We start from the raw sequence: 23,190 nt of genomic DNA on the forward strand, positions 1-23,190 counted from the left end.
ACCTCTTTCCGCTTTCGCCCTGGCTAACTCACTACTTACTTGCTTACTTACTTACTTACCTGTACACAAGATGTAACAAGAAAGTACAACCTTGAACCTTGATCTGTAGGTTGTTTTTTCAGTTTTGGAAATGCAAAGTTTCGCCCGACAGCAACAATTAAATATAACAATGCATCACATCGCCACACATCACTTTGGGCATGGGGTCATTATTTGAAATTACAGTACTTTGAAAACAGAAAAATCTATTATTATCTTGGCAATTCTGTAGTTGATTCAAAACACAAACTACACGGTACTACATAGAGAGTAGAATACTGTTGTTATATAACTCAGTGGTCCAGGCACCTTGGCTGGTAATCCAGTCTGGCAGTGTGCCGCGGGTTCGACTCCCGATCCTGACGGCCTTTACTGCATGTCTTCCCCCCCATCTCTCTCACCATTTCCTGTCAGCCTACTGTCTGTCCCTCCATAAAATATATAAAATAAAGGCGAAAGCCACAAAAAACATTTAAAAAAAAGTAAGTCGCCCTGACTGACGGCGAGAAGCAAGCTCTAGAATGGAATTCATTCTGTACTGGCCATATATGGAGCGTGCCTTGAGTATACAGGGTTCGATGGGGTCAGATCAACATATGGAATGTCAGAACAGGTCAGCTCCATATATGGAGATCTAAGGGTGGCAGCGGGGGCAGTGTCTTGAGTATACAGGGTTTGATGAGGTCAGATCAACATATGGAATGAATTCTGTATCGGCCATATATGGAGCGTTTCACGACGCGTGACGGACGGACGGACTGACTGGTTTTGCAGGTTGTCATAGTAAACTGCGACCTACGGTCACAATAAATTCGATATACTATACTGTATATGTTAGTAATTGTCCTTCATACCACATGCCCTTTTCTCCCTGTACAGGATGTCTTTGATCGGCTATATCTAATCTACACCGTGGGTTACTCCATCTCTCTGGGATCACTTATGGTGGCCGTGGTCATCTTGGGATATTTCCGGTGAGTTGTCGCTGCAGTTTTTCCAATCTTTCCGAACACAACAGGGAGAGGGATTTAGATGCAGGGGGGGGGGGTGGAAATAAAATGTAGAGCCATTATTCGGTAGATAAAAACATGCCAGTTATTTGCCAATGCATCAAAAAGAAATCTAAAGCACAGTGAGTATTATTGGGATTGAAACTGACTTGCATTACTTTAGAAACATGCTGGGTTTTTTTCATAGCGTGCAATAGCATGCTAATATTTTGCACAAAGGGAACCAAGCCTGAACCGGCTGGTCCGGTGCATCACAGGAACAAGGACACTAGAAGGAGGAGAGGACACTGGAGCAGCACAGACATTTTAAGCCTTTTATTTAGCTGCTAGTATACAAAAAACCACACCTGTGTGAACTGAGTGGTGCAAGGTCTTATATAGCCTGATCAGCTGTGGTCTGACGTAATGTCAGTGACCATAGTAACCATGCTCATTCTTTTGAGGGACAGGTACACAAACACACACACACGGGTACTAACAAAGCCAGTTGTTGGAGTGGTTTGCACCACTCAAAAACGACTAACGTTTCGACCTAGAAGGTCTTCATCAGAGTCAAGATGAAGACCTTCTAGGTTGAAACGTTAGTCTTTTTTGTATACTAGCACCTAAATAAAAGGCTTAAAATGTCCGTGCTCCTCCTTCTGCTAATATTTTGCACCTTGTCTGAAAGGTTAAGCAATGCCTTATTGACAATCGCGTTATTTGTTATTGACTGCAACGTTTCACAGATCCGTAAGATATTGTTTTGGTAATTGTGCCTGAGAAGAAGCTTACATGACTTCAGCAGCAGAGTGGTTTCATGGAATTTAATCTTTCCATTTAAAGACTCATACTGTAGATACAGAATAGTTAAAAATAGTTAAAAACAAATGAGTAAAATACAGCATTTTCTCCACGGTTACTGAACTATACCCGCAACAATACAAATTAGATGAGATAATGGGATCTGCTGGATAAATCCCTTCTTCTCCTATACTGTACCATGCTGCTAACGGACTGTAAAACGGTGCAGTGGGAACTGTTTCAAAGTAGGGAAGAAACAAAAAAAACAAGGTTGAATTCAACTTTTTTTCTCTGTAGCAAAAAAAGACTAATGAATGCACAGGGGACTGTTCATTATTTGCTTATTTTGGTATCTGGAATTGGTGTGAAAACATTGTTTACCATGGTTTCCACCAACGTGACTTAGTGCAGGTATGCTGTCAGAAGGGCTTAATTAGTAGAGTAGAGTGCCCAACAGGCACCGGGAAATCTATGGGCCAAATGAGTTTAATAAGACATCCCTGGGGTCCAGCTGACATTATGTGGGTCTGTGCTCTGGAGAACTCTGTGCTCATGTCTCCCCTTCAACATGTCAGCTTTTGAATTTGGACTGGGCAGTTTACAAATGTTTTCTAGGCAGAAACTGGGCATTTAAACCACTTGAATCCAGCATCCATACTCTGGTGGGGAACATTAGTCAAAAAATGTAGATATACAAGCTCACAACACGTCGCAGCGGGACATGTTGTGAGCTTTTAACCCATTCAGGCCTGACGTTGAAATTTAAAAAAAAAAAGTTTTCTAAATCATGACAATTTTCGGAAAGATTTGAGGCACATTTTAACGATTTTTCAAAAATAGCAGACCTACAAGTTCATAGCGCGCCACTCGGTGGCGCGCTATGAGCTTGTAGATCTGCTATTTTTCAATAGCTAAATTATAACATAATGTTTAAAACGCTAACGCTAACGTGACATGGATGCGTTCCAGGTCTCAATGGATTAAACAAGTGGTTAACATTAGCGGTTGTGTTCCTCCCCTCACAGGGGAACAGTTTAGTACAGTGGTTCCCAAACTATTTCATGTCAAGGACCCCCAAATTGACACTAATTACATTTAATTTCAAGGACTCCCAGCTTGACATGTATATTGGCCTGCAGACCCCCATTTAATGGCATTTCTGTCTCTGGGACCCCAATTTATATTGTAAAATCAATGTTAATTTAACTCCGAGAGTGTACAAATGGAACGAAATGGACATTTGGTTCCATTTGTACACTTTCCATTTGTACACTCTCAGTTACAGATCCATAAGGGTCCATTTGGTTCCAAACTATAATTTAGCTGGGGACCCCCTGGAACTCCCTCAAGGACCCCTGGGGGTCCTCGGACCCCACTTTGGGAAACACTGGTTTAGTAGATTAGCTACGACCATGACCACAACTATCAAATCAATAATACTCTAAGGTTCTCTTGTCAGATGCCAAGCCAATTACATTTTAAATGAGTAATAATGTATTGCTAAAGTATCCTTAGTAGACTCTTTTTTTCTCACCTATTCATAAAAATGTATGCAGTTATATAAGAACTTTTAATAATCACTATATCAAGATCCAGCAATATCCTGATTGCAGTGCTGTAGCATGACCTCAAAAACACCTTCCCTTCTGAATGCCTAAAGAGGATGTTTTGGGGGCATTTTGACAGATAACGTTTGTTTGTCTGGGGTGAAATTCACATGCTCTTGGTACCACTCAACACATGCTTGCAATTTTGTTTTTACAGCTCACTTTGAGCCGAGCAATTCAATATTTGTGCTTTGCAAGCCTCTAAATCTAAAGAATGTGTTATAGTCAGCGTGGAATTCAGCTGGCTCTAATTAGGATGAGTATTGTTCATGTGTGTGGAAATGCTTGCACACACACACACACACACACACACACACACACACACAAACGCGCACACGCACGCACGCAAGCACGCGCACCAGAGATACAGTTAGGGAATGTTGTGTTTACATTTGTGGTTTATCTTTATATATAACTTTTTTTACCACGTAACTCAATTGTGCCCCTCTTTTATTCCCCTCAGGCGACTACACTGCACTAGAAACTACATACACATGCACCTGTTTGTGTCTTTCATGCTGAGAGCCATCAGTATTTTTGTGAAAGATGTGGTGCTGTACTCTGGTTCAGCATTGGAAGACATCGAGAGAGTCAGCGTGGAAGAGCTCAAGTCCATCACGGAGGCACCGCCAGCCAACAAAACACAATTTGTAAGTGCAGCAAAAATCTATATTAAACTAATGTGTACTGCACAACAATGCAAAGGTCTCAGGGACATTACAGAGCGCTCCCTGCATGTTAAAATAACACAAACTCTGTCTGCATATTACTTGTGTGCCTAAGGGGCCATACGGTTATGGTTCAAGACCCTTAAGTTATCTTACTACAACTATGGTATTCCAGATGATATATATATATATATATATATATATATATATATATATATATATATATATAAAGAAGACCTTTAAATGGAGACCCACTCCACTTCAACCTCTCGTCCCCTTCAATTACTTCAACGTGGCCCGGCTTTTACGTCTAGGCCTTCATTATTTGCTCGCGGGAACTATACATTGTTTATCCTTTTGATGCAGATGTGTGAAAAGACACGGTATAAAGAAAGACCCAGGTAATTGTTTAGTCAATTTGCTTCATTTCAATGTACAGCTGTTGTGTTCAGATTATGTTTGGCATCCACCCACTAGAGGGTGGTAGCGTGGTGTGTGTAAGAAAAGAAGGAAGGCAGGTGGTATCCGCTGTTATGCATGTGGAGAGAGAAGTAAACAGACCGGTCTCCTAAATACTTGTCCCTGTGATTTATTTATGCACTAACTTAACAATTGGCGACGAGGATAAAAACGAAAATGGCTGCTCTGCTCGGATTACAACCGCCTGCTGCATTCCTGGAGTGCCCGGGAGAACCGAAAGTGACATTTGAAGAAAAAGTTGTTTGATAACTACCTGGTTGCGATCGGAGGATCCAACTTTGCTGCGGAAAGGAAACGAGCTCTGCTAATCCACTGTTTGGGGACAGAAGCACAGAGACTGTACAATACATTGCCGCTTACTGCTGATACATACGATGGAACCGTGCTGGCTTTACAGACCTTCTTTACACCAAAAGTCAACATCGTTGCGGAGAGGTACCGTTTTAGGCAACGTGCTCAGGCTGTGGGTGAGTCAATTGATCACTATTTGGCAGCGCTACGGGAGCTCGCCAAGACGTGCAATTTTGGCGCCATGGAATCTGAAATGCTACGTGATCAAATAGTTGAGAAGACATGCATGCCCCGCATCCGTGAAAAACTGTTGTCTGAGCACGAATTAACACTTGATAGAACTGTCACTTTAGTCAGAACAATGGAAACGGCTATGGCTGATGCCAAGACGTTTATGGAAGCTGAAACGAGTCATGTTAATGCAGTGTACAGACAAGGAAATAGGATGTCTGGAACTCAAAGCCCCAGGAGACAAAGGGAGGACCGACGAAGTGGAACCAGTCAGTGTTACAGATGTGGGTCATCAAGTCACATTGCTAATGATCAGTCTTGCCCAGCAAAGAATTCCAAATGCAACACATGTGGAAAAATAGGTAATTTTTCTCGAGTTTGCAGATCTGCTACAACTACATCAGTGAATGAAGTTGAACTGCCAGAGGTGCATGTACTATGTGTCAACAACAGGAAGGCTGTTGGAGGGAAGCTAATTGGAAATTTCACTCTCGCCACACCGAAATCCCAAATCTATAACAGTGACATGCTAGTTGACACTGGGTCTGGTGCTTCAATAATTCCAAAAGAGATATACATGGAGCACTTCAAGAAGAGCAAACTCAGCCCACCTACAGTACAGCTGCAGACATACTCAAAGCATAAACTACCAGTACTTGGACGCCTTGAAGCTACAGTCACTTACCAAAATAGGAGTGCCACCGGGTTTTTCAATGTTGTCGAGTCCGGCACACCTCTGATTGGGCTGGACTTGTGTGAAGCCCTTAACATTGAGATAAAAGGAGGACGTTTGGTGGAACCGCCACCTATAATGGACTGTGCAGTTATCTCCCAACCAGAACCTCTACTCTCACCCATGGATCGGAAGGTGGACAAAGGAATTGGACATGCTAAGAACTTTGTGCATAAAGTGCAAATCCGCTCAGATGTGAAACCTGTCCAGCAAAAGCTCCGCCGTCTGCCACTTTCAGTACGTGAGGCTGTCACCAAAGAACTGAATGAACTGGAAGAACAGGGAATCATTGAGAAAATGTATTCGTCTGAGTGGGTGTCCCCTATTGTTGTTACCAGTAGAAAAAATGGAAAGATCTGCATGTGTGTGGATATGAGGGAACCCAACAAGGCAGTGGTGCCTGACAGCCATCCCTTACCACTGATTGAAGACTTGCTGTCAGAGCTGCGTGGTTCTGTAATGTTTTCCACCTTGGACCTGAAAAGTGCATACCATCAGCTGGAACTGCACAAGGAGAGCAAAGGGCTTACTGCTATCATTACACATGAGGGCCTATACCAGTACTGCAGGGTGCCTTATGGACTATGTTCTGCTCCTGCTGCATTTCAGAAAATGATGAAAACAATTCTCAGTGGATTACAAGGCGTACAGTGCTACTTAGATGATGTTGCCATCTATGGATCCTCACTGGCCTCCCATGACACCAACCTGCAGGCTGTTCTACACCGCATTCAGGATGCAGGTTTGAAACTGAATACAGAAAAATGCCTTTTCCGCCAGACTAAACTGGACTTCCTGGGTTTCAGACTGTCACCTGGCGGTTTGGAGCCTAAGGATTCCCATGTCACAGCAATATTGAATGCACCTGCGCCTGTTGATGCAGTTTCCCTGCGTTCATTCCTGGGTCTCAGCGCTTGGTATAGTAAGTTCATGCCCAACTATGCCAGCGTGGTTGAACCTATGACAGCCCTGCTGCGAAAGAACACTGAATTCACCTGGACTGATGCAGCGCAAAGGGGGTTTGAACAAGTTAAAGGCATGATTGCTAACGGACCTGCACTGAGACTATTCGACCCAAATAAACGCACAGTGGTCTCAACCGATGCTTCTGATTATGGGCTTGGGGCTGTCCTGACACAAGTGAACAATGCTGGAGTAGAGGAGACTGTTGCTTTTGCCTCCCGTAGCCTAAGTGACGCTGAAAAGAAATACTCAATTGTGGAAAAAGAGGCCCTGGCTTGTGTATGGGCTGCTGAAAAGTGGCGTGTGTGGCTCTGGGGGAGGAAGTTCTTGCTACGCACGGACCACCAAGCGCTGACTACGCTCCTGACCACAAAAGGGAATAACCGGGCTGGTCTTCGCATTGCCAGGTGGTCTGCTCGTCTCATGGAGTTCGATTATGATGTCCAGTACAGGCCTGGATCACAGAATAATGTTGCTGACTGCTTGTCCAGGCTACCACTTCCTGGAACTGACATGGACTACACAGAGAGAGTGGAGTCAGTTGCAGCAATAATGACAGACACCGATGCAATTTCTATGGAAGATTTCAAAGCTGCATGCCACACCTGCCCTGTGTTTACCAAACTATGCGCACAAATTCCCAAGCCATGGCCGGGGAGAAAGACTGCTGTTGACCCCGACTTACAGCCTTACTACATGATCCGTAATGAACTGTCGATAGTGGATGACTGTATTGTCAGAGGTACTTACCGCCTTGTTGTACCAGAGTCCCTGCAGAAACACTTAATTGATATTGCTCACGAGACCCATCAGGGAATTGTCCGCACAAAGCAACGTCTGAGAGAACTTTATTGGTGGCCTAAAATGGACGGACAGGTGGAAGCTCTCATCAAGTCATGCACTACATGTAGGCAAAATGATAAGTCGGCTGTGACCCACAATGCCCCACTGCATCCTGTTCCATTACCTACAGCTGCCTGGGAAAAAATTGCCATTGACATTGTTGGACCCTTTGAAAATGCACAGAGAGACTGCAGGTTTGCAATTACACTGGTGGATTACTACAGCAAATGGCCAGAAGTTGCTTTTGTCACACACGTTGACACTGCGATGATTATCCAGTTCCTGACAGCAATCTTTTCACGTGAAGGAAATGTGCGGGAAATTGTGAGCTACAATGGTTCTCAATTTACCTCTGCTGAGTTCAAGGACTTTCTCAAACAAAGATAAATTGTGCACCTGAGAGCATCTGTGTACTATCCCCGTGCTAATGGAGAAGTTGAACGGTTCAACAGGGTGCTGAAAGACTGTCTGCAAACTGCTTCAATACAAGGCATACCCTGGAAGTCATTCATACGATCCTTCCTTATGGATTACAGAGCAACCCCGCACGCAACCACTGGAGTCAGTCCATCATACCTACTCCATGGAAGACACATGAGAACAAAACTACAGATCCTGGATGTCATTCCTGCCACAGTGCATGAAGGTGCTGTAAGAGAGAGGGTGAAAGACAAACAGGAGAAACTTAAACAGTACACATATGTGCGGAGAAGTGCAAAACACCAGCACTTTCACCCTGGAGATCAGGTTCGAGTCAGGAAGCCATGGAGAGTTAAAAAGGGGGAACAAAAGTTCACAGCACCCCAGACAGTGGTGAGACAGAAGAGTCCCCACACGTACCTACTGGACGATGGGAGGACCTGGAATGCATCACACCTGTCTGTGCTACCAGTGTTGGACACGGGAATGGATATGGACAGAAGACTGCAGAATCCCCAGCCGGAGATCAATGCCCGTCTAGGGACTGATGGACAATGCCGACCCCGTCTAGGGACTGATGGACAATGCAGACCTTCCAGGGATAAGAATGCTCCTGCCTGGACCAAAGACTATGTTCTGGACTAGACCTCAGGGGTTGGAACTTGCTTAGATAGGCTAAGGACTGTGTTTTAAAAAAAAAGAGAGAGAGAGAAAAGAAAAAAATGATTGTATGCATCTTTACATTTTGGTTGACTACTACTATTTGGTTGTCTGTTTTCATGCATGGGTTGGTAAATTGGTTGCCAGCTAGTACAAAGCTAATACAGGATTATTTGCCTGCTGTGATTTGAATAGGCTACAGTGTTATGCAAGAAGTCTTTGAGAACATTTTGTTTTGTGTTGTTATTAAGCTTTGGCTTTATTGAAAAGGGGAGATGTTGTGTTCAGATTATGTTTGGCATCCACCCACTAGAGGGTGGTAGCGTGGTGTGTGTAAGAAAAGAAGGAAGGCAGGTGGTATCCGCTGTTATGCATGTGGACAGACCGGTCTCCTAAATACTTGTCCCTGTGAATTTATGCACTAACTTAACAACAGCATGGGCTTTTCATTCCAAAGTGCCCTGCAGCGCAATGAGTGGAGTCATTTTGGTTGGCCTCAATGGGAATCCAACCCTTTAAACCTGGCAGTCTTTGTTCCGTGCTCAACCCGGTTGTGACGCACAGTTCCATGCAGACTCGACGGGGTTCACTAAAGGGACAATCCATCCATATGGAATCTATGATGGAACTTCAAATAAAGGCAAACTCCTACAGCACAAAGCAAAATAGCAATAATGATTAGAGGTGATAGTAACTGGAAGATCTTGATATCGTCAACACGAGTGATGTGAGAATGGAGTGCTGCAAGGAATTAACTCCCAACTGCCTTTACATGTGGTTTGAGTCACTGAGGCATGGAGGCTGATTTTAGCTGTAGCTTTCATTGGTGGAATCAATAGACCTCCTTAAGCTTTTCGCGCACCAAACCCACATGGAATATACTAATTGGATTTGAGCCGAGACACCCAGGGTCTCTGTGTGTTGTTGTACCATTGCTCATACACGCTCTGGTCCGTTTTTTTATTTTTTGTTTTTGTTTTTTACTAAGATCAGTTTCACAGGCTGCACTGGCTAACCAGCTCAGTGGCATTGTGGTTAGAGTGTCCGCCCTGAAACTGGGAGGTCGGGGGTTCGATCCCCGGCCGGGTCATACCAAAGACTGTAAAAATGGGACCCAATGCCTCCCTGCGTGACACTCAGCATCAAAGGGTTGGATTGGGGGGTAAAATCTACTAATCAAATGATTCCCGAGCGCGGCACGGCTGCAGCTCACCGCTCCTTGGCTGCGGCTCACCGCTCCAAGAGATGGGTCAAATGAGGAGAACAAATTTCACTACGGTAACGTGTGTGACAAATCGTACAACTTTGACTTTGACTGCAGTCTGGTCAGAGAGTGCGCGACAGCCACAATCTGTGTGGAACTAGCACCTAATTGACAAAGGATGCAGCTCCTAATATAATCAGGGACGAGACTCTGGATCACGGAAGTATGACAAAACATTAATGGCAAGTACAGTACAGCCCATTAGACAGCCTTCAAAAATGACAAATGAAGCTGTCACATACAGTTTATTATTTGAAGGATGAATGGCTTCACTTGTAAAATGCTAAATGAACCACATAGGTAAATCAATATGCGACGCAATGCGAAAGTGCGTACTAGCCAAACATCGACTCGGGACTCCTGAATCGAAGGCCTTCGCACCCTCTCCTCTCTAGCATCAATGTCCTGAGCTCTGCGGTGTTGTTAGCTCTGCTGTGGTGGCGGTGCTGCAGTGTGTGTCTGCGTAGGTAGGTGGTGCGCCTCTTTCTCTTCCCGGCTGGGCCTTATAGTGAGGGAGCTTAGGGCCATATTTTAGAGAAATGTGGACACGGCTGGCAAAGGCCACGTCCAATTCAGTAGCTTAATGCCAGTTATCACCAGCCAACCTATCTAATGCAAAAAATAATCAAAATTTCATTATGTTTAAGTTCATGTGACATGTCAAACTACTGCGTTTTCATGGTTCTGAATCCATTCCAAGCATTAGTAGTTTTGCACGAAAAACAATCCTTGGGCTAAAAATAGCCATAGCCACGTGCCCAAATGTGATGCCACAAATCATCACAAATATGATGAGGTCATCACATAAATGATACGTAGCTTGCGGAGTTAGTTCAGTCAGATATACTCGAGGGGTTTCATGCCGTGCTCAAGGGCGCATTCATATACTGTACTCAAGGGGTTAATAAAATATGCTGCATTACTATGTGGATGTATTCAGTGTGTGCAAGACCCACACGTCATTCGCTGATGTGGCAGTCAGCTGAACCATTGGGCGGGATACTTAAGCTCACTAGACTGCATGTTCTTCCTGCCTTCCGTCTGCTTATGGCTCCTGGTTGCTGTTACGTGATGTTTGCTCCCACCACCACCCCAGCACCATCGGTGGGCTCTGTTATTTATGTTCCCCATGGGGGGGGGGGGTTTATTGTATATCTATCTCCCTGCTCTTAATGTTTATCGATGGTGTTTGATTGTGCCGAGCAGGGAGAAAAATGTAGCATAAATGTAGCATGTAGCATAAAATATTATATGCACACTTGTATTCTCATTCTATAATAAATATTGGTTAAATCTATTCGTGAGTTGTCTGACTGAACTGGCATTAAGCTACTCAATTGGACGTGGCCCCCTTCCAAAATGAAACGTATGGTGACGGAGAGCTTGTGTCAAAAAATGTGGCACTTTTGTCAGCCGTGTCCACATTGTTTTGCTAACAGCTCTCACTATTATGTTAGCCTTCCACAGTGTCAGTTTGCTTGCCACCAGTTCCTACTGCCTAACCCGGTGCTCAGACAGCCACATCCTTCTCTCTCTGACCTCGTCTGTGACCCGTGGGAGCCCCCCCCATCCCCCCATCCCCCCCACATAGAGGTCCATGTTTCTGATGTGGTCCTCCCATGTGACACCTATAGTGCCATTTGTAGCATTGTTTAGACGCCATCCAGGGCCTTTTCCTGCTGTACTGTCTGTGAGCGTTGATGTCTCGGCCCCATACAGTAGTACTGACTCCACTGTAGCTACAAACGGCCGCCACTTGAAGGTCATATCTCCCCATGTCAGATTTCCACACTCTCCTCATCCCATGCAAGGCGTCTAGCTGTTCCGTCGGTGCAGTCCTTGCACCAAGATATTTGAAGTCCTTGACTATCTCGAGCACCTTGTCCCGTTGGCAGTGGCAATGATTTTGTCCTGGCAATGTTAAAGATACTTTTTTCTTGGCATTAAAACTTGAGGCAGATCTTCCTGCACTCCATTAGTTCGCTCCCTTTCTCTGCTGTGTGTACTGTATATACAGTAGAAGGCCAAACTAAACATAAAACATGTTGGGTTATTGTTGTTGATGAACAATGTATCCTTTAACCCATTTAGACCTGAGGACTCATCTGTGTCGCCTTAGCTTTAAACAACTTGAACCATTATTTTAAACTTTAGCTGTTGAAAAATAGCGCTGCGCTATGAGCTTGTAGATCTGCTATTTTTTTTCAATCTTGAAAATGTGCCGCAAATCTTTGAATATATATATTTTGATAGATACATAGATAGATAGATAGATAGATAGATACTTTATTAATCCCTGAGGGGAAATTTAAGCAGCCAGCGTTACGCAGCGCCAAAAACTGATTTCTCCACTCCAAAAGAAAAAGGGGGGGGGGGGGGGGTTAGGCGAAGCAAGCAAGGGAGGGAGAGAAAAGAGATGCGACCGCCTTCTTCAGAAGCAAGAGAGAAAAGAGTGAACATTCAGAGTGAACGTTTTTCACTCAAATCTTTGCTTCTGGGGGGGGGGGGGGGGGGGTCCCTGGAACAACATATTTTGAGATGGAGGTCGGCGGCCGAATGCATATCATTTTCGGGGTCCTTGACATGAAATAGTCTGAGAGCCACTGAGACATAGAAACATAGGTTAATCAAATCTGTCATTGTGTCATTTGGTGCACACAGATTGGCTGCAAGGTGGCCGTGACGCTGTTCCTCTACTTTCTGGCCACCAGCCACTACTGGATCCTCGTGGAGGGCCTGTACCTCCACAGCCTCATCTTCATGACCTTCTTCTCAGACAGGAAGTATCTGTGGGGATTCACACTAATTGGATGGGGTGAGTTCTGCTTATCTCTTAGTGGTGCCCCCATGTTTATTATGCCGGCATCCCAAACATTTCAATTGAATAGATTTGGGCATTTGGGACACATTCACTAATGTGCGTGCGTGCGTGTGTCTGTCTAAAAGTCTGATTCTGATATAAATCTGTAAGACACACGTTTTACTATGCACCATGGACTAGTGTATGGCAAATCATCTAAGTTATAGTGTTTGTTTGGTGCGTGGTGCGTGCATTGCGTGCTGCGTGCATGTGTGTGTGTGCCTGTGTAAAAAAATCTGAAAAAATATATAAATATATATACCAAAATATATATGTAGTTTTCATAGTAAATTATGTCCGTTCGCTGATACATAAATGAACCCCAAGTAACAGAGCACAGTAGTGCAAACTGATCATCAGGAAAAGCATGCTTTACAGCTCCTGCATTGTACACACTGTGCGTGTTCTTTCTATAAGCACAGCGCATACAATGTGGATGCTGTGGTGCACATTGTCCTCACTGCAATGATCTAAGTGACATAATTAGCTAAATGACATGCAGGCTCGTATCATACTGTCCATGTTGCTGTTATTATTAGAGCTTCATTATTACTATTAAAGCTTCAGTATCAGTGCAGACCTTATTTGGATTTAATTTAACGGGACACTTCACCCTTTTTGCAAAAACATATATTAATGTTAATGACGTTTAGAATATTTAGAACACGTTCCTGGGGGGTCTTTATGTGTGTAATAGTATAATAGCAATAGTAATACGTGGTTTTAGATATTTTAGATTTTAGCAGTGAGCCCAGTGTCTCTGATGTCATGGACGGGACGCCCTTAAGCGCAGAGCCTCGGTTTCGATGGGCGCTGATGGGACGCTTGTTCTACAGCGCCGGCTACTACCGAACGACAACCTACCTCAAACCCTAACCATAGCCGCAAGCACGGAGCAGCGCATCCCTCACCAACCTTAATCCGGTCGTTTTAACGGACCCCTCACCAACCTTAATCCGGCCGCCTGTCAAACAAGCGCCCCCTCAGTGACCATCGACTCCCAGGCTCTGCGTAAAAGGTAATCTCGTCATGGACACTGGGCTCATTTACTTCCTGGACTACATGTTGTCTCTTTTGGACATGTCATACAGATTGAAGATTCTGACAAATGTTCGCCACACGAAAAGTGGTTTATGTTTAATGAGCATTTGTGCCTGTCGTAGACATGCGCAGAGCAAGTTCAGTCAGGGAACCTCAGTTCAGTCGCTGCCGGCCGTTAATTGGGCCGCCTCAGCATCACGCTCTCATTCACATGATTCACACACTCACTCCATCTTCATACCGGCTACTTTAACCGGAGGTTTGCATTCCTCTGCCTGCTTGCTTGCTTGCTGCTGCTGTATCAGCGTGCCGCTGTATACAAACCTGCTGCTCACCCACCTCCACCCCAGCTACCACCTGTCGTTTTGGATCTACTGTTTAGGTACGGGGGATTCGGAGTCCCTATGGCCGGGACTGATGCGCTTGATCTGAGTACCTAAAAAGCAGATCCAATACATCGCCAAACCATAATAAATATACTGCATTGCTCATCTATATTCAATAAAATATATATTACATCCTTCTTGAGTTGTCTGACTGAAGTTCCTTTACTCCATTATTTCCCTAATATAATATTCAATTTCATCCTCAGGTGTTCCGGCTATGTTTGTGACAGTCTGGGCGAGTGTTAGAGCTACCTTGGCAGACACAGAGTGAGTTATACTGTACACACACGTATCAAATTCTACATTGTACTGTATATCCACCACTGTCAGGCAGAAGAACCAGAAGCTCACAACGCGGTCGCATCACAACGCGTTGTGAGCTCGTAGATATGCTATCTTCTCTATTTCTGACCATTTCCCAAATGCACTCTATTATCAAGCCAACAAACAATCACCTGGCATATTTAGCCTGTTGACTATGACTCACAGTATACACATACACTATTAGCAACTATTCCCCAAAGCAATTACCGTGGTTTGTTTCATTTTTGAGAAAGCCACTGGATATCATTTATTTCTTACGTAGGCTTAATGAAACTTGTTTCAGATAGGTAAACCAACGTTAACCAAGTTATGGTATTGTTGTGTTTTAATACTATATAATAACGTTTTTTTTAATATATATATATATATATATATATATATATATATATATATATATATTTAAAGTTTGAAGTGATTTTGAGCAGTCTTTCTGAAATTATTCCCTGGAGAAAACGTCGGTAACATTTGAATGACCGGAGGCCATTAATGGGAAAATACAATGAGATGTTTTGACGTATATGGCCCTTTACAATAACAGAAATGTTTTAGGAGCCCACTTTTAAACCGTAATGGTCCACTTTACTGTTATATGACAAGTCTAGACATTTGAGAGAACTCAAAGTCATTTTTGGAAAGACGGGGGGGAAAAAAGGCTTGGTGAAAAGAGGTGGTATTAGACTCAATCAACAGTGAAACAGGTGGCCTCCTACAGCACAGTAATCTCAAGCAGTCTGACGCCTCACGTGACGTGTGTTATCCCATTCAGGGCGGGAACCCCTTTTGGTGTTTTAAAGCATTATGTTTAGCTATTGAAAAATAACAGATCTACAAGCTCATAGCACGGCAACGAGTGCCGCGCTACGAGCTTGTAGATCTGCTATTTTTTAAATATCGTGAAAATGTGACGCAAATCTTTGAATATATATTCATTCAGAACGAACGTTTTTTTAACTCAAATCTTTGCTTATGGAGGGGGGGGGGGGGTCCCTGGAACAACATTTTTTTAAGATGGGGGTCGGCGGCCATGCAATTACATATATTTTTGGGGGTCCTTGACATGAAAAAGGTTGAGCACCAGAAAACTGTTTTTAGAATCAATCTTTTTAGAATCGGCCTCAAGTCCAAATGGGTTATATACTCTGGTGATCTACAGTGTGTTGTTGTTTATCCAATGCAGGTGTTGGGACCTAAGTGCAGGCAGTTTAAAATGGATAGTTCAAGTGCCGATTCTCACAGCCACGGTGGTAAGTACATGTGATGTTCCCCGGCATCCTTCCCCCCCGCAGAGGGGGAAACTGTATTATCTTTTGCAGCACCTGTCAAGTAATGGGGCTGTTTTGATTGAGCCTCGTCGCGTTTGACACACTCACGTCATCGTGTGCCTTCCTTTTCTTCCCAGGTCAATTTTGTGCTATTTCTGAATATCATCCGAGTCTTAGCAACGAAACTACGGGAAACGAATGCTGGACGATGTGACACTAGACAACAGTACAGGTACCGGCACCGTGCAGGGTTGATTTTTGACATCACTTTTTGTATTTCGTTTTTTTTGTCATAGTCCTTTGAATAGTTTTCATTTAGTTTTAGTCACATTTTAGTCGCCTGGAATGTTTTAGTGTTAGTCTAGTTTTAGATTGACACATTTTAAACATTTACGCAGGTTTATACTATGGAATAAATCAATAATAACAATTGGCTTATCCGCCACCCTCAGAACAAATTCAACCACCAATGAGAGGCAGAGTAGGGCAGGTCTTAAGGGCCTTTCTCGGCCCCACCCTTCTCCCATTTGTTTATATTGTGTTTAGGATCCAAGATGGCCGCAGCACCAGGAGGGGGTGGCCTTACTGGGCTGCATTCACAGTCATTCAAGACACCTGTCTTGTGTTTGTCTTGTGTCTGTGTTTAATGGCCGCTCCAATGCATTATCAATGGAAGCCCATATGGTTTGATCAAACATTTTGTTTGATTGGGGGGAGGGTGGCAGAACACATCCATCAAAGCTGTGTTCAGACACAAGTCAGGTGTCAGACACAAGGCAAGTGTCTTGAATGCAGCCCAGTAAGGGCATATGTCAACCCCGCCCACTCACCTCCGCCCCACCCCCCCCTGGTGGCTACATACTAATTCCTACACGGGTTGTGTTTATAACCACGCCCCCGGACAAGTTACGTTTACTGAGGTTAAGGTTATAGGGTTAGGTTTAACCGTCGACTGCACAACCCGTGTAGGCTTTGGTATGTCGCCTCCTGGTGCTGTGGCCATCTTGGATCCTAAACACAATATAAACAAATAAAAGGCCCTTATTATCACCAATTGCCTCAACTAGTGAATGAAGCCTCTTGGAAATGTCCTCATGCATTACAAAATTGTTTACTGCATCCATGCCTTTTTAATCTCAGGTCTCTATCAGACTCTACATACTGAAGATCATTCAGAATGCAGCTTCTGGATTTCTAGAACATAGAAAGTGGAACACTTCAGTGCCACCTGGTGAACACCAGTTTTGGCCCTCGTTGCCACCGAATCCCATTATAAATAAAAGAAAGAAAATGAAATTCTATTGTGCATGTAATGTGCATGTCATCACTTGACATGCAGATTAGAGCAATTTTCAAAATATGGATAAAATATTTTTTTTTTCTTCAAAAAGGCGTCCAAAGGCGCCAATGGCACTCACGGCCACCAGGGGCAGGCGTCCAAAGGCGTCCTGTGGCACTGAGACAGTTTTAACACCAATTTTCAGATCTCTGTACCGTCTTCATGTCAGTCATAGGGATTTGAGACAAAGCCTTTCATAAAGACATTTAAGCTTAATCGAATGTCATTCTGGAATTGGCTTTATGTATATAATTAATATGCTATTTAAAAAAAATGAAATGTGACATTTTTGTTGCAGTGATAATAATAATAATAATAATAATATCCATGCTCATTCTTTTTTGAACTTGCAGAAAACTTTTAAAGTCAACACTGGTGCTCATGCCACTATTCGGCGTTCACTATATCGTGTTCATGGGCATGCCGTACACAGAGGTGTCTGGAATACCGTGGCAGATCCAGATGCACTATGAGATGCTGTTCAACTCCTTTCAGGTGAGACCAACGGGGCCACAGCAGCAGTGAGCCAGACAGGACTGTATGGGAAATGAACCCCATGTGCTGCCTGTGGTCCACACATTGATTTCTCTCCCTGAAGTCTTCAATGAACCCGGCGCAGAGCTTATCCAGGATTTAACCACTTAAATCGCCTCCTTAAATGATTAAGTCCCCTCAAGGTCGTTGAGATCAGCAGGCAAAGCTGCTTTTGGTTGTCCCCAGGATGAGGCTTAAACATAGGGGGAGCGAGCCTTCTCTGTTGCTGCCCCCAAACTATATGGAATGAGCTCCCCTCCCATGTTGAGCTGATCCTCTTTGCAATGTCTTAAAAAACCCATTTTTATTCCCGAGCTCTTCACCCTGTTTGAGAGTTTTACACTTTGTTGTTGTGAGTTTTATTGATCTGAATTGTGTGGGTTATTTCAGTTTTATGACCTTATTTGTGTTTTATGATCCTTATTTGAGTTACAACTTGTTTTGTGTTTGTAATTATGTCCCTTAATTGCTCTATAAATATAGTTGGACTAGGATTGATATGGACCCTATTTCAAAAATATTTTTTGGAATTTATTTTGATTTTACATTTCTGGAATTATTTTGCCTATAATGACATCCATGCCAGAAATAGGAACCGTGCATCTGTCTTAGTGTGGGCTGCCCTGTCTGACTAACTACACTAAACGAAGAAAAAAAAACATGTGAGAGAGTGAGTATTTAGGGGTGGGCATCAAATATGGTGCTGTATGTAGACCAGGGATGGTAATGTCGTGAACAAAGAATGCGCTGGAGCAACTCAGATGATGGGAGACAGCGTTTCCATGTCAAGTTACAGAGTCCACTCCTGAGACACACCGGATTTCGTTTTCTAGTATTTATTTAACACAGTATAAAACTATACAATTTACATGTAGGACACAATATCACCTATTGTAATCTGCATACTAAAAGTACATACTTGTGTTTATGTTAACCCTTCTGTACGGGAACCCCTTTTGGGGTTCTGTACAGTGTGTACAGTATTAAAAAAATTAAAAAAATGATGCTGCTAGTGAGCTAGTGTGGGCAGTGAGGAGTGAGGATGCTACCCCCAGTTACTGACCACTATAACAGATACAGCACAACTCGCGTACCGTATGAGTTGGAACGACTGACATTTGTTTTCTTTTCCAGGGTTTATTCGTCGCAATTATTTACTGCTTCTGCAATGGGGAGGTAAGAACTTTTGCCAGCATTTTACGTTTTGTGCATAGTCTTCGCTTATAATACGAGGCCCAATGAAAATAAAGAATACAACTTAGATCGTATAGCATCTTGCTTACATTCAAAGTATTTCAAAGAACGTTTGAAGCCCTATACTACGATCATATATACAGGTAAAAAGACAGTCCAAAGTAAACAAAGAATAACCACACACTGACAACGATTGTCATCAGAGACAGTAAACTCTGAACAATAATTATATGCATATTTACGGTATGACTTGTCGTATTCTCTTAAGGTCCAAGCGGAGATCAAGAAGTCTTGGAGCAGGAGGACACTAGCTCTGGACTTCAAAAGGAAGGCTCGGAGCGGCAGTAACACGTACAGCTATGGACCCATGGTGTCGCACACCAGCGTGACCAACGTCACAGCCCGGGGCCCGCTGGCCGTGCACCTCACCACGCGACTGGGACCCGCGCCCGCCAACGGGCATCGGAACCTCCCGGGGTACGTGAAGAATGGCTCCGTTTCCGAGAACTCCATGCCCTCGTCGGGGCAGGAGCTCCACATCCCGGAAGAGGAGCACTCTGCCCACACGAGGCCCGCTGAGGAGGACAAACCTTCTCCCGTGGTGGAGGAGGAGAGGGAGACGGTCATGTGACCTCCTCTGTACCCGGGCCTACAGCATGGCGGCCATGTGAAGGACATTGACATGGAATACAAGCATGGAACAGTCGGGGTCATAATCTCTCTCCGTTCCTGAAGAAGTCTACTACATACATCCGACCGTCATCACTGCCATTTGTGTTTTTTCTTCTCCTGTGAATCGCGCCTGGACATTTTTTTGGACTGATGAGGCCCCAAGGCAAAGGAAGGGGGCATCACTGTTTTAAAGTGGGCCACCTTTATTAGGGGTCGGGGGGGAGCAATGATGACCTTCTCTGTTGTAGCAAATACTGCCATCAATTTATCACCCACTACCTACCATACTGAATGTGTGAAAACAGAAAATAGACTGGCATCACCTAATTGTTTTCCACTGGCAAAAGTACTTTGTGTTATTTACTTTACTCAGTTATTGTCTTATTCAACAGACTCGGGGGTTCATTATCTGTCTTAATCCCCTCCTGTTGAGCACACCGAGCTGAGCATCGTCTTCAGATTGAAACGGCACGTCTGCAATGTATCGGCTCAGGTGAGTTGGCTAATAGGCTCCATGTACAGAACGTCAGTACAATTGCTTTTCATTGGGAGGAAACTGTAAGTCTCTCTGTAGTGTGGCATTTCAATTCCTCTGCATGGACTCAATTCAGATCCAGTGTAAAAGGGAACAAGACTCAGGTAATTGAAGTCCCTCCATTATTGCGTTATTATTGTTGAAGTGGTGTTTTAGTGTGGCCAGCATACGGGAGGGTGGTCTTACGACTAAATGATTTTCATATGTTTGTATAGTATTTGGCGTTCACCCATTCAGTGTTAACGGATTTCATGATTGTTCATTATTAGATTTTCTGTTTTCTATGTCAATATTTGGTGACATAATGCTATAATGCTATAAACCAACAGTATTATAACTTATTTCCCTATAGGGGGTTTAGTGGTACAGAGGCAACATCCGATATGGTATCACGTTGTCTTACGGCCACGATACACCAGGCTTTTCTCGCGCGTTTACCCTAAACGCACGGCCCGCGTGTGCGTTTTTTAAAATAGGACTGGACCTAAATTAAACGCACGCGCGGGAGAAAGCATGGCCGTTAACCATTCAAGGCAAAGCACTCAAAAACACAAGTTACAGTAAATGTTTATATTATTGTCCAATGGGATGTTACTTAGAGAGGATTCCGCGAAATTCTCAAATTCCACAACAGATCCAAGCGAGACTTTGTATATAAATTATGAAAGAATAGCACACAAAATATTTTACATATGGTCCAGTGTTCTGCTGCTTTTTTTTGTGTATATATATGATATGTATACATATGAATAGAAGTCACAATGTTTACAAAGATGATAAATCCATTCTAGTTGTGAGCTAAACGTGTTCATGTTTATGTATTCAAACTATGTTTTGATGTACCGGTACTGAAAGTGTTTCTTGTTTTGTTTTTAGCTACAGATTATTGGAAATGTTCCGTACTGTATATAGTCTACAGTAAAACTAATGAACACATTGACAGTTAAGGGAGATTAACTTTTAATCAAAAAATGTAATGAAGCATTCTAAAAAAAAAAATACCTTAAACGCAGTTTTCACATGTCCGTGCAATAGTCGTCTATTAGACGATAAAACACCACAATTTTTTCCTACTCAGTCTGTGTCTCATAGGAGGGCTTTGGGCAGTTCGGACACCCGTCCACCAGTGACATCATCATTAGGCAGATTTTTTTTAAAACAAGATTTGTTTTAAAATATATTTAGATTTGTATTATCGTGAGAACGATAGCTTCAACTTTTGCATTGCAACTTTTCAGGAAAAGAAAGCCTGCCGTTTCTATTAGCTTGGATTCACCATCGATGATGTCACTGGTGGCCGGGTTTCTGAACTGCCCACAGCCTTCCTATGAGACACAGACTGAGTAGGAAAAAATGGTGGTATTTTATCATGAACATTAGTTAGGACCAATTATAGGAAGAGAAGTTGAAAAGTGTTGAAGTGGTCCTTTAAGCGGTCTAAGCTTAGCCTAGACCACTGACAAACTTTCATTTTTAGCCCATTTTTAGACGTCTATTAGACTAAAACATGCTCAGTGGAGGGTTCACCAAAAGAACTGAATATCTGTTCTGTGAAAATAATACCGTAACAAGTTTAGTTAGAGTAATTGTTTTTGTTACATCACTTCAGTTTATTCCAAAATGACTTTGTTTAATTTATTCCTTCATGCAACTGCATGTTTTAGTACAGCGTGTATCAGATTCTGTACATAATATTTTGTCTTTCAAGTGATTCGCCAGTCTTAAAATGTTGTGTCCTGTGCATTTTATATCTAATATTTCAGAAAGTGTGGCTATTTGTATTGATTTCATGGTTTACAGATTAGGGCACATTCCTCGTATACCAAAGAAGAAACAGCAGAATGAGTTGCACAGTATTTTTTGCAGTGCCAATATGTCTAATGAAAGGTTTCAACAGCATCATAAAAAAAGTAAAATGGCTGGTAAGCTTGCGTGGCGGGTTGACATTCTCAGCCTCCATGGAGAGGAAAATTACTGACTTGCTAACTACTCGGACTTAAATGGTAATTGACTTTAGACTCAAAAGTGTCTCGAGCGAGAGGCCACCTGTCACCAAAATGTTGCAGACAACTAATTATCAGCAATTACGGCTTTCTCACAATGAAGCTATAATTTCTGAGCTACCAAGTCTTCAATACCAACCATTTATTTCCTACTGGACCACAAATGTGCCAAAATTATGTCCATCATTTTCTGGCTCTATAGCTGTCTCTCTTCTTATCCTACTTAACCTCCAGGTTGTTTTTGTTTTGTTCATGTATACTAGTATTATGTTGTTAAACAGCCAGCTAAATACTGTTCACCTTTACTGTACTGTGTGATCTGTTGACAGGTCTGTTTGGAATTTATGTGATAGCTGTATGGTGCCTCTCAGAACACTGTACTATCACCCTACATCAGGGGTGGGCAACTGGCGGCCCGGGGGCCACATGCGGCCCCCACCTTCACTTAATGTGGCCCTCAGGTTAATGTCAGAATACTGATATAAAATTGGTTTCAGCTGTTACAATTCCACAACATGCAAACATGACCCACTTTAATTAGTATCGAAATTAGTAGCTCATTGCTCAACACAAGTATAATTAAAGGCATTTGAAATTACATAAAAAAGTAAATTTTCAGGATTCCAATTCAAATATAGAAAATAATAATAGAGCTGCGACGCGTTTTGAGCTTGTAGATCGGCTATTTTTGCTACGACAATAATATATGGCCCTCTGGAATGAGTGTGGAAATATAGTGGCCCTCTCCATCGTCAAAGTTGCCCACCCCTGCCCTACATAGTCAAAATCCACCAGAGTATTTTGACTGTGGAGATGAAGTTTAAAGAGAAATGGAATGGACTCAGCTTTTGAGGTAGAAGTCCACCTGCCGGTTTGCTTAGAACTGCTGTAGTTGTGAAATTAGCCAGAACAGGAGCCATTATGGTCTCAGAGAGCGAGGCAAACTCTACAGTTACAGTAGACATTAACCACACTTGCTTCTACACAAACATGTAATAAAACTGCTAAGGCAGGACATATAGCTCATAACTATTAGTTGAAGCAGTAT

At 43.1% G+C, this 23,190-nt stretch overlaps 1 protein-coding gene across 2 annotated transcripts in view; it reads left to right on the forward strand.

The window, feature by feature from the left end:
- The window catches only part of pth1r (parathyroid hormone 1 receptor), an 88,394-nt gene extending 67,239 nt beyond the window's left edge, over window positions 1–21,155 (forward strand). For both annotated transcript variants that reach the window (XM_079488810.1, XM_079488811.1), the window contains exons 5-13: window positions 919–1,013; window positions 3,903–4,089; window positions 12,654–12,807; window positions 14,486–14,546; window positions 15,781–15,847; window positions 16,003–16,097; window positions 17,558–17,699; window positions 18,873–18,914; window positions 19,201–21,155. In XM_079488810.1, coding sequence (XP_079344936.1) covers window positions 919–1,013; window positions 3,903–4,089; window positions 12,654–12,807; window positions 14,486–14,546; window positions 15,781–15,847; window positions 16,003–16,097; window positions 17,558–17,699; window positions 18,873–18,914; window positions 19,201–19,563 — 1,206 coding nt within the window. In that variant the 3' untranslated portion in view covers window positions 19,564–21,155. The remainder of the gene's footprint in view (window positions 1–918; window positions 1,014–3,902; window positions 4,090–12,653; window positions 12,808–14,485; window positions 14,547–15,780; window positions 15,848–16,002; window positions 16,098–17,557; window positions 17,700–18,872; window positions 18,915–19,200) is intronic.
- Window positions 21,156–23,190: the final 2,035 nt, after the last annotated feature.

The sequence above is a fragment of the Electrona antarctica genome, assembly GCF_951216825.1.
Source record: "Electrona antarctica genome assembly, chromosome: 19".
In the NCBI taxonomy this organism is placed as follows: Eukaryota; Metazoa; Chordata; class Actinopteri; order Myctophiformes; family Myctophidae; genus Electrona; species Electrona antarctica.